This window comes from Pogoniulus pusillus, chromosome 3 (assembly GCF_015220805.1).
Source record: "Pogoniulus pusillus isolate bPogPus1 chromosome 3, bPogPus1.pri, whole genome shotgun sequence".
NCBI classification, from domain to species: domain Eukaryota; kingdom Metazoa; phylum Chordata; class Aves; order Piciformes; family Lybiidae; genus Pogoniulus; species Pogoniulus pusillus.
The window spans coordinates 20,912,235-20,924,358 of record NC_087266.1 but is presented as its reverse complement, the minus strand read 5'-3'; the positions used below and the strand labels follow the sequence as shown (position 1 = coordinate 20,924,358).

Here is a 12,124-nt window from a genome sequence, read left to right as displayed (position 1 = left end):
TTCATGCAAGTCCTCTGTCGTCTTTAGAAATCCATACAATCACTGCAGCACCTTTTACACAGAACTTCTGGTGATATAAAAATGAAGAGTGCTTGATTGTGTTTGAGATAGAGCATTAGTAAGTTTATAAAAGAAATTCAATGACCTACTTATCTGTCTATGAAAAGGATGTGATCTGGAAAATTAGATGCTTCTTCCAGTCCAACTTTTATGATTTTATCAAGGATTGGACTAGTTGCATTAAAGACGACCAGATTAGATATGGAGACACATCAGATAGAGAGGCCTGGCAAAACTTACTGGAAGAGGGAAGACAAACCTATACAGAAAGAGATTTGTGAGGCCTGAGTGTAATCATGGTTGCTGAAGCCTTGTTTGAAATAAAGCAGATCCCTGTTTTAGAGATCTGCTCCCATCTCTTGGTCATGATTACAGTTCTCTTGGTCTTTGCACCACTGTGGCTCTAACACAGGGCAGAGAGAGTAAGAGAGACTAAACACCCCTGGGAAGTATGATTGTATTGCTAGTTGTCAGCCTGAACAAACCAGGAGTCAGCACTAAACGCCAGCAATTACATCATTTTAATTAAAAATAATCTTTCTGAATGCCTTTATAAAACAGCATTGTCACTGGGGCATTCCCTTCTCACTGGACGAGATTGAAGCCCACACAGAGCAGTGAATAACTCTGGGGATCTCACCCCCTCATTCTCTTTTGAAGGTGAACCATGAAAGAGGATGAAAGCATGCAGCCAGAGGCACAGCTTCACTTTGCTGACAGACATCAAAAGTGCTTTCTCCCAGCTGCCACCCCCACTCTGTGCACCTAGCGTTTCATATGGTATTACAGAGCACTGCTCTGGGAGGTTACACTACCAGATTGAAGTCCTCAGGCCAAAGAGAATTCAGCCCAGGTCTCCCACTTTCCAGAACGGACACCCTGCTCTGAAAGTGAGATGTCAGTCTGTTCTCCCAAGTACCAAGTGACAGGATAAGAAGAAATGGCCTCAAGTAGCCAGAGGATGTTTAGATTGGATATTAGGAAATATTTATTCATAAAGGGGATGTTAAACATTGGAAAAGGCTGCCCAGGGAAGTGGTGGAGTCACTATCCTTGAAGGCATTTAAAAGATGAGTAGGCGTGGTGCTTAGGAGTCGCTGAGGACAGAGTGGCTGGAGAGCAGACAGGAAGAAAGGGTCCTGGTGGTACTGGTGGATAGTAGGCTGAAGATGAGCCAGCAGTGTGCCCAGGTAGCTAGGAGAGCCAATGGCATCCCGGCCTGTAGAAGGAACAGTGTGGCCAGTAGGATGAGGGAGGTTATTCTTCCCCTGTACTCAACACTGGTCAGGCCACACCTTGAGTACTGTGTCCAGTTCTGGGCCCCTCAATTCAAGAGAGATGTTGAGGTGCTGGAACGTGTCCAGAGAAGGGCAACAAGGCTGGTGAGGGGCCTGGAACACAAATCCTATGAGGAGAGGCTGAGGGAGCTGGGTTTGTTTAGCCTGGAGAAGAGGAGGCTCAGGGGGGACCTCATTGCTGTCTACAACTACCTGAAGGGAGGTTGTAGCCAGGTGGGGGTTGGTCTCTTCTGCCAGACAACCAGCAGCAGAACAAGGGGACACAGTCTCAAGTTGTGCCGGGGGAAGTATAGGCTGGATGTTAGGAGGAAGTTCTTGCCAGAGAGAGTGATTGGCATTGGAATGGGCTGCCCAGGGAGGTGGTGGAGGCACCGTCCCTGGAGGTGTTCAAGCAAAGCCTGGATGAGGCACTTGGTGCCATGGTCTAGTTGGCTGGATAGGGCTGGGTGCTAGGTTGGACTGGATGATCTTGGAGGTCTCTTCCAGCCTGGTTGATTCTATGATTCTATTCTATGATTCTGTGATTCGATTCTATTCTATTCTATTCTATTCTATTCTATTCTATTCTATTCTATTCTATTCTATTCTATTCTATTCTATTCTATTCTATTATCTTTTTTGGTGGACTTGATAGTGCTAGGGTAATGACTTGATCTTACAGGTCCTTTCAAATGTAAATGATTCCATGAATTTATGATTATATAACAACAGGTAAGTGGTAGCAAAGAGTACCACTTGCATGGAAATAGGGGCTGTTGGAAGGAAGGTAACAGGAATCTTCAGTGTTAATGCTCTAGACTGAGCAGAGAGAGGTGGTGTAAGAGGGAAAGGAAAGGCTTATCTGAATATTCTGGAGCTAACACCTCAGCAACTCACCTTCCTGTGGGAAAAAAATGTCTTCATCATCAGCATTAAGTTTGAACAGTATGACACTAAAATAAATACAAAATCATCTCAGGGTGTTTTTTTTAAGTGGCCCTATATTAATTTCTTGTCTTCATTACTCACTATATTTTTTAAACTGTAAAAAAAAATGGCATTAGTTATATGAATATTACTACATTTACTATTTTACAGACTGTGTATGAATGTAACATAATTTAATCCTAAAATATACAAAATCCAGATATTAACTTTCTTAATGAGAAGATTGAAGTTGGCAAGGTTCATTAACGCCCACCCACTCTGTCTTGCAAGGACTGTCTGGCTCTTCAAAACCTAACAGAATGTTTATGCATGCCCTCAAATTGTCTCTTACTTCACTTACCTTCTGAACAGAAGCATTTAAATTAAAAATATCTTCACATTGCACTTCAGTGTTACCCACTCAAACTGAAAACCTTTCCATAGAACAAAGCACTACAAAATCACCAACAATACTCAGCAAATACCTTAAGAGATTATGAAAGACAAACAAGCAGAAGGATAAGTACTAAACTGAAAAAAAGGGTGATATAATAAGGTTTTCCATGAAGGCACTGATTCCTTCTGCCCTTTTCTTCAAGAACAGTGAAGGGTAAGCAACTGCATTTTATTACTTTCTGACCTACTCATCACCAAAGTATCACCCAGTCTGACAGTTGTGATATATAAATTATAATCTATACTTGTTAAAAGGTCTTTTTTTTTGTGTAGTAGTTGGGACCACTTTATAGGCAGAGATTAGAAGGGACCTCCGTAGATCATCTAATTCAACCCCACTGCCTAAAGCAGGGATGACTAGATCAGGGTGCACAGGAATGCACTCAGGTGGGTTTTGAGTCTCCAGAGGAGATTCCACATACTCTCTGGGCAGCCTGTTCCACTTCAAAGTAAAGAAGCTCAAGTGGAACCTCTTGTCTTCCAGTTTGTACCCAGTGCCCCTTGTCCTATCTCTGGCCACCACTGAGAAGAGCCTGGCCCCATCCTCATAACCTCCACCTTTTAGATGCACGGATCAAATCACCTCTCAGTCTTCTACAGGTGAAACAGATCCTGGTATTTGCCTCTCACTGTAAGAAATACGCTCCACTCCCCTAATCATCTTTGTGACTGTCCAATGGACCCTCCTGTCCTTCTTGAACTGAGGAGCCTAGATTTGGACACAACACTCCACATGCAGCCACAATAGGGCAGGGTACACAGGAGGAGAACCCTGGCCACACTATTTTTACCGCACCCCAGAATACCATTGGCCATGAGGCATATTGCTAGCTCATGGTGAACTTGAGCCAGCACTCCCAGGTCCTGCTCTGCAGAGCTGCTTTCCTGATGTTTTCCAGTAGATCAACCCCTAGCCTGTATTGATGCAAGGGGTTATTCCTCCTCAGGTGCCCTTGTCATCAGCCGCTCCTCCCGGTTTTGTATAATCACCAAACTTGCTGAGAGTATACTCTGTTCCTTCATCCAGGTTGTCAACTGACACATTAAACAGTGTCTGACCCCTGAGGAACACCACTAGCCATAGGCCTCCAACTAGACCCTGCACTGTTCTCCAGTCTGTGGATAGTATTCTAGTTGTCAAGTTTGCAGGACAGGCAAGGGAGTGAAATAAGGCACTCTATGGTCATGGACTCTAAGCCACTTGTGCAGGAATTTTAGAATCATAGAAGCATTAAGCACAATCTTTATGATCAAGTCCAACTGTCAACCCAATATCATCAAACCTGCATGTCCTCAAGCACCATGTCTAAGTGTTTTTAAAATATCTCCAGGGATTGTGACTCCACCACTTGCCTGGACAGCCTGGTCAATGCTTCACCACTCCTTCAGTAAAGAAATTTTTCCTAATATTCAATGTAAACTTCCCCTGGCACAACTTGAGGGCATCTCTTCTAATCCTGTCACTTGATTCTTGAGAGAAGAGACTAACACCCCTGTCCTTAGAATTTTTCATTATAACAGAAATACCATAAATCACAGACATTTACTCTCTGCTCTACCATGTTTTAGTTGAAAACTGTCAGCTTTTCTTACAAACTGTTACTGAGCTTTTCATGGCTCACATAAGAAGTAAAATCAAATAGTTCAATATATTATAAATTAAAAACGCTATCAAGTGTTCTCTGAGCCTTTTAAGCCTGAGGTATTCTGTTTCTTATGGCATGAACTCTTCAAAATGCATTTCACATTGATCTTGTCCTCTATCTAAAATGTTTAAAACCCCAGTAAGCAAAGTACTAATAATTTATCCTTCATGGTAATAGTATAATTTAAACCACAAATTTAATAAATAAATTTGAAGCAAAGTAGGCATGAATCTTCTTTCATTTATATTAATTTTACACTGAAATAACCTCACTGACTTTAATGGATTTGCTTTCGAGTTGTACAGCAGTGTAAAAGAGAAACAGCCAATGTGTCTTTCTGCAATATCTGTTAAAGTAAACAATTACCCTTGCAGTGTAAAGATTAACATTGGACGAGTCGGAATACATATTTTGGCATAATGATTTCAACTCGTGTATGAGCAATTTGTACTTATTTGAGCAGAGATAGACCTTTCCCAAATCAGTTAACAATTATGGGTTTTTTCATATCTTTGTTAAACATGCTTTTCTATTAAAGTTTAGCATCCCCTGGGCAAACAATAATTATTTGATATGGTTTTCCAGTTAAACAAAGTTGTAATTTCAATTAGGTTAAAAAGTGAAAAACTTAAGATAAGACCCTCAGGCGTAAACAAAATTTATTAACACGTTTATTATAACTTAACTTTGGCTTTGAAACACTAATTGTGTAGTTGTCACCACATTTGTAGTTTTTCACAGTGAAATAAAGCAAACGTATCCCTTCAAAATAAGACCTCAAGATTTCAGAGGATCAGTAATTAGCGAAAGTTAAATGTAATAGCTGCAATTGGGTTAAAAATATTAAAAAATTAATTGAAAATAAGGTACAGAATAAGGAAAGTTTTTCTTTTAATGGATCTTTCTGCTCAAAAAGAAATTGCACTTTGATGTGTCTGTTTTAGTGCGACCTTACACCTGGAAAATGAAGGTTGACATTATCAGGTCATATGAAAGGAAACAGCTTTTCATGTGATAACTTTGTACTCATTTACAAAGTAAGATGGCTCTTGGTGATTTGCAGAAATAGCCTAAGACAAACTTGTCTTTTGACAGCAGGCATTTCAAATCTACTACAAATACCATTGTGCAACATGCGTGGTACACACAAAGTAGAAATGCTGTGGTTTTCATTTCAAAATATAAAATCATATAAAAATATCAGAGAGAGAGACTAAAATTTTTTTTCAGCAATAAAGCTCAGTACAACTCAAAGTGCAATGTCTAGAATTTTTTCAGCCTTGGTTAAGAGTGTGCAGTGAGGACCATGAAAGAAGTCAGGAAAAAAAAACCCTCCAGTCACTTTAAATTAAAACACACACATATATATTTATATATATACATACTATTATTTTTCTGTAAAAGAAAAGTGATTATTTATTGAAAAAGATCAAAGTGTCTTCAGATTTCTATTCCTCCATAAGAAAAAAAAAAAACAGAACTCACATTCATATACATTAATATATTTTAAAATGACATTTTTATTGTGCTTTGCTTGTGGCCATTATTTGGGCATTTCATAAGCTGTTACAGACCTGTGACTCGAAGTTTATCTGTGCCAATCACAACCTCATTTTCATCGACTGTAAATAGTGGTTTGCCATCCTTTGAATTGATCTGAAACTGCTGGCCATGGAATTCTACCATTTTAGGACCTGTGAAACACAAGAAGAATAATGGAATAATTGCACCAGCTTTATTTGGTTTTCAAGATAAATTGCTAACAATTGGAGTTGTGGCCTTAATAATTTAGTGACTCATTTAAGTACATTAAGGATCATGAAGCACCCAGATATTCTAAAGATAGCAATCCTGTAAGGACTGAAAGTAGATAAGTCTATTTACATGATCTAATTTGTTGTTCAAAACTGTTTCTGGAGTCATGCTATCAAGTTGTATTTCCAGGGAATTTAAGCAATCCCTCAAGAATTAATCAAGACAAACGTTCATGTTCTTGGTGTTTAAAATGCTAAGATTCTTTGATCAGTATGAGTCTATCAATTTAAATATTTTTATTTTTTAAGCATAGAAACTAACTGCTGAGGTCTTTGCAGCGTATCTTTTCTTTTGATTAGGGAGGTCTGAATACTTTAAAATAGCAAATATTCCATGTAAGAGCAGGATCTTCAGCTCTTCAAGACAAATGTCGGTTTAGCTCCATATATCACAGTGTCACAGTATCACAGTATCACCAAGGTTGGAAGAGACCTCACAGATCATCAAGTCCAACCCTTTACCACAGAGCTCAAGGCTAGACCATGGCACCAAGTGCCACGTCCAATCCTGCCTTGAACAGCCCCAGGGACGGCGACTCCACCACCTCCCCAGGCAGCCCATTCCAGTGTCCAATGACTCTCTCAGTGAAGAACTTTCTCCTCACCTCCAGCCTAAATTTCCCCTGACGTAGCTTGAGGCTGTGTCCTCTCGTTCTGGCGCTGGCCACCTGAGAGAAGAGAGCAACCTCCTCCTGGCCACAACCACCCTTCAGGTAGTTGTAGACAGCAATAAGGTCACCCCTGAGCCTCCTCTTCTCCAGGCTAAACAATCCCAGCTCCCTCAGCCTCTCCTCGTAGGGCTGTGCTCAAGGCCTCTCACCAGCCTCATTGCCCTTCTCTGGACACGCTCAAGCATCTCAATGTCCCTCCTAAACTGGGGGGCCCTGAACTGAACACAGTACTCAAGGTGTGGTCTAACCAGTGCAGAGTACAGGGGCAGAATGACCTCCCTGCTCCTGCTGACCACACCATTCCTGATGCAGGCCAGGGTGCCACTGGCTCTCTAACAAACACTACCAATCGTGTTCTTAGGAGAGTTTCAGATAGTTACAAGAGGATTTGCAATTAAATCTGGTACTCCAAAAAAATAAAATAATTGTGTGTAAGAGTGTCTTTACATAGTACCAGATCCTAAATTCAGTAAAACATCCTTTTCTACAGTAATGGCTTTGTAAAGCGCATATAAATCAACCCTTAATATTCCCCTATCAACTCAATCAATTAAAACTTCACATGGCATACACTTGAATGTCTATTTGAGAAAGTCATCTAAATCTATGTTCAGAATTAAAATTACAGGAAATGGCCAAAGCAGTTTGGAGTCCTTTTCAGAAATTTCTAATAAAGGTAATTCACAGACTATCCACAGCACTAAGAGGCAGCGAGCTCTTTCCTTCCTAGGAAGAACCTGTCTTCCCATGCCTACTTCCATAAATGTTAAATATATCCCAGGCAGTAACTCTCACAAGAAATACAATTTAAATGACAAAAATTTGTTAGATCTTATGTTAAAATGGCATGAGGTGACAGATGATTGGTGCTTTTAAGACATATATTCAGGTATTTCCTAAAATCTGCATGGTAGCTCATGTGAGAAATGCATGCCATAAAGAATACCAAATTGCTTATTGCTCCACTTAGCAGATAAAGAATTCTACTTTTAAATGCCCATCAAACACAGGGAGGGTTAATGTGGTAGTTTCAGGGATCCTAGGTTCCCCTTAACAAAACCATAGGGAGAGAGGCCCAGGATGGACCTCCTCATCCCAGGATATTGTGATATTATTTCATCGTCCAGTGTTACTGCGTAAAAGATAATGCCTGAGCGATCTCTCCCCCTTCTCTTCCCTTCCTTTCTTCCCTTAACTTCTCTCTCGGAACAGCGTGCTTTCTTATCTCACAGTTCATGGGGGACATGGCTGGCAGGGTGTAGTGGTTTGGGTGTTACCTGCTCCCCCACACTGTAAATCACCCAGACTAGACTCAGCCAGCTCTGGAAATATGAATGAAGCTTATATTTACAGCTAGCACAATATATAAGCAGATATTTACAATATATACAGAAATATACAAGTGAAAAGGTAATAAAGAAACACAGCTCCCCTCCCAGAAACCTGAGTCCCCAGGAGGGGCTCCCCACTGCCTTTCCACCTTCTGCCACCCTCCTACCTTACCCCAGATGTTGCCTTGTGCCCCAAAGAAGAATGGAAGGTCGGCCAGGGTGGTTAGGAAGCAAAGTGGATTAATCAGAGAGATGGTAGGTGAGGTTAGAGAGAAATGCAGCTCAGAGCCCAGGCTGTGCCCGAATGCCAAATGTCTTATCTGTGTTTTAGTCTTGTTCTGATACATCTCAGCAAGCCTATGAGTGAAGTAGACACCACCACTGTTTCCCTTTCCCAGCCTGTAAACTTGTTCTTCTCACCTAAACATTCTAGCTGGCTTCAAACTAGCACACGAGGAGTTGACCTGTGTCATTGTGGCAACTGAGACCTTGCAGGCCCCAGCTGGAGAGGCTGGTTTCAGCCTGCCCTCAGGCCAGCTGATGGTGGAAGTGGTAGTGGATTCTAGGAGGCCAATTTGGGCCTAGTGGGTTTTTGTGCTTATTCTACCTGATTGCCTTTTATAGATATATGCTCTTTTAAATAGAATCTCAAACTTCCAGGGTGTAGTATCCTCATTCTCACTCTTGTAAAGGGGTAACAGTGATTTCTGTCCTCCAGTCCTAGATATGCTTGTGGTCCCAAACTGGGAAGCCATAATGCCCTGAACTAGGGCAACAGTTTTAAGACCTAAACCCCAATATTGATTCTGCTTGGAAGGGATAGAGAGCTGAACTCTGCAGCTCACAATATTCTGTTGGACACATGCACCCAGGCACAGCCTTACTGACTTCAATGTGGCTCTTCTCTGGAACTCCTCTGAAGCAAATGACAGTACTTCTGAGAAGTGCATTGTGAAAGGTATGGGGTTTTTTTTTTGTTTGGTTGGTTTGCTTCCTTTTGGTTTGTTTTTAATAGTAAAAGTAACAGTTGTGGATGAGGCAAGGGGGCAAAGAGAGATCCCTATCCATGCTTTCCTAGAAACCCTTGGTTAAGGTGTCGTATGGCTAAGTAAGGAAACTGCCCATTTCTTTAGTGTGGGTAGATCCTTGTTTATTCAAACAAATCAAAAGCCTAAGTAAACTATTTGTTATAAGCTTTACTGGTGCTGCAGGGGCCAGATTCTCATCCTTCGCATTCATCCAAGTACCAAGATTGAAGAAGTGCTCATCACTGAGTGAGGGAAACACAAAACAAAGCCTCTGCTGTCTAACATGAATCATAGAATCATAGAATCAACCAGGTTGGAAGAGACCTCCAAGATCATCTAGTCCAACCTATCACCCAGCCCTAACCAATCAACTAGACCATGGCACTAAGTGCCTCATCCAGTCTTTTCTTGAAGACCCCCAGGGACGGTGCCTCCACCACCTCCCTGGGCAGCCCATTCCAATGGCAAATCACTCTCTCTGGCAAGAACTTCCTCCTAACATCCAGCCTATACCTACCCTGGCACAACTTGAGACTGTGTCCCCTTGTTCTATTGCTGGTTGCCTGGGAGAAGAGGCCACCCCCCACCTGGCTATAATGCCCCTTCAGGTAGTTGTAGACAGTTGAAACAGGTTGGGTGACTCAAGCGCATTGAAGGGTTTTGCTGTAAGGAATATCAGAGTGATTCTTGATCCCCTTTGCTGAAGGCTTTTACACTGCATAGAAAAGAAAGGCACTGATTGGAATCTTTACTTCCTCTATGGGAAAGGAACCTAAGCTTCCAGCTTCCAGGATCAGCAAGGCAGCTATAGGACTGCTGAAGGAAAATCATATCACACTTTTTCTTCTCCTGATTGTGCTTATTGTCAGACCTCATCCTAAAAAGTATGCAATTAAAATACCTGCTGGATTAGTTCCAATAGATGAGACAAAACTGGGAATGCTTACTCTGTGAGCTCTGACAAAGCTAAGTACTTTTTGGTGCTGTCAATATTTCAGTAGACCGGACACACTGGAAGCAGCTATTTTTACATAGCTGTGCCATATTCATTGATTAAAAAAACTTAACAACTGAGTGAAGATCCTGAAGATTTATATTTTGGATATATGCATTTTCAGGTAAAGTAGGTGCCCTAATATCTTCCACACATTCAGTTCTAAGTTGTGATGGTTTACACCGCAGGTAATATTAAAAATATTAATTAGAAAGTATAATAAGTACATTTGAGTTATTGTGCAAGCCTGCAAAGAATATGTAGCAATATCTTGAGAAGATTCAGAAATATATACTGTAGTTTATACAGAATTGTTAATTGTGTGCCCAGGTGGCCAAGAGAGCCAATGGCATCCTGGCCTGCATCAGGAATGGTGTGGTCAGCAGGAGCAAGGAGGTCATTCTGCCCCTGTACTCTGCACTGGTTAGACCACACCTTGAGTACTGTGTTCAGTTCTGGGGCCCCCAGTTTAGAAGGGACGTTGAGATGCTCGAGCATGTCCAGAGAAGGGAGACGAGGCTGGGGAGAGGCCTTGAGCACAGCCCTACGAGGAGAGGCTGAGGGAGCTGGGATTGTTTAGCCTGGAGGAGGCTCAGGGGTGACCTTATTGTTGTCTACAACTACCTGAGGGGTGGTTGTGGCCAGGAGGAGGTTGCTCTCTTCTCTCAGGTGGCCAGTGCCAGAACAAGAGGACACAGCCTCAAGCTACGTCAGGGGAGATTTAGGCTCGAAGTGAGGAGAAAGTTCGTCACTGAGAGAGTCATTGGATACTGGAATGGGCTGCCCGGGGAGGTGGTGGAGTCGCCGTCCCTGGGGCACTTCAAGGCAAGGTTGGACGTGGCACTTGGTGCCATGGTCTAGCCTTGAGCTCTGTGGTAAAGGGTTGGACTTGATGATCTGTGAGGTCTCTTCCAACCCTGCTGGTACTGTGATACTGTGATTACTTACGTGTGATCACAGAAATACACTTTAATGTGATGAAGCTACTGTATGCTTAGAGGTAATCTTATCTACTGATTTTCTTGATACAAAGACAGTCATCTTTGAAAATAAATTGCCAAGCCTCAATACTGGCACCTCTACTCTTTCCTTCTCAGCACCTTGGTAGATACAGAAGTGTCCATTGATAATAAAGCACCGGGGCAGGGAAAATAGGATGTGAAAGTACTGGAGAAGCATGATATCATAAGCACCATGCCTAACTTGATCTCTTCTAGGAGTATATTTATCTTCTTGATTCGCCAATTTGCTGAACCTGTTTCACAAGCAATTTTGTTGAAGAAACATTTTTCATGTTTCTCGTAGTACTAACAAGGAAGACTTAAACAGCAAAGATTGATGTAATTAATTTGTACATCTGCATATTGCCAGAATATTGACAGTTTATTTATTTGATTTATATGGAATGCAGATTAATTCACTGAGATGTGATATCACAAAATAATTGTAAGATACAGCAGCTTCTTTATCTGTTTGAATTTAAGATGAATATATACACATTATGTGGCACTTACATACCTTGGATCAAATTCTATTTCCTCTACCTAACAGAAGTAAACAGACACAAATACATATTGTGCTGTGATGGTTTGGGTGTTCCCTGCCCCCCTACACTTTGGAAATCACCCAGACTAGACTCAGCTGGCTCTGGAAATTGAATGAAGCTTATTGCAGAATCAGTCATAGAATCAACCAGGTTGGAAGAGACCCCCAAGATCATCCAGTCCAACCTATCCCCCATCCTTCTCCAGTCAACTAGACCATGGCACTAAGTGCCTCATCCAGTCTTTTCTTGAAGACCTCCAGGGACGGTGACTCCACCACCTCCCTGGGAGCTTAGCACAATATACAAGCAGATATTTACACTATATACAGTTATATACAAAAATATAAAAGATAAAAGGTAATACAGAAACACAA

At 41.6% G+C, this 12,124-nt stretch overlaps 1 protein-coding gene across 5 annotated transcripts in view; it reads right to left on the bottom strand.

Moving 5' to 3' along the window:
- SGCG (sarcoglycan gamma) overlaps positions 1-12,124 on the bottom strand; it is a 163,457-nt gene that overhangs the window by 31,700 nt on the left and 119,633 nt on the right. For all 5 annotated transcript variants that reach the window (XM_064171867.1, XM_064171860.1, XM_064171873.1 and 2 more), the window contains one exon: positions 5,941-6,060. In XM_064171867.1, coding sequence (XP_064027937.1) covers positions 5,941-6,060 — 120 coding nt within the window. The remainder of the gene's footprint in view (positions 1-5,940; positions 6,061-12,124) is intronic.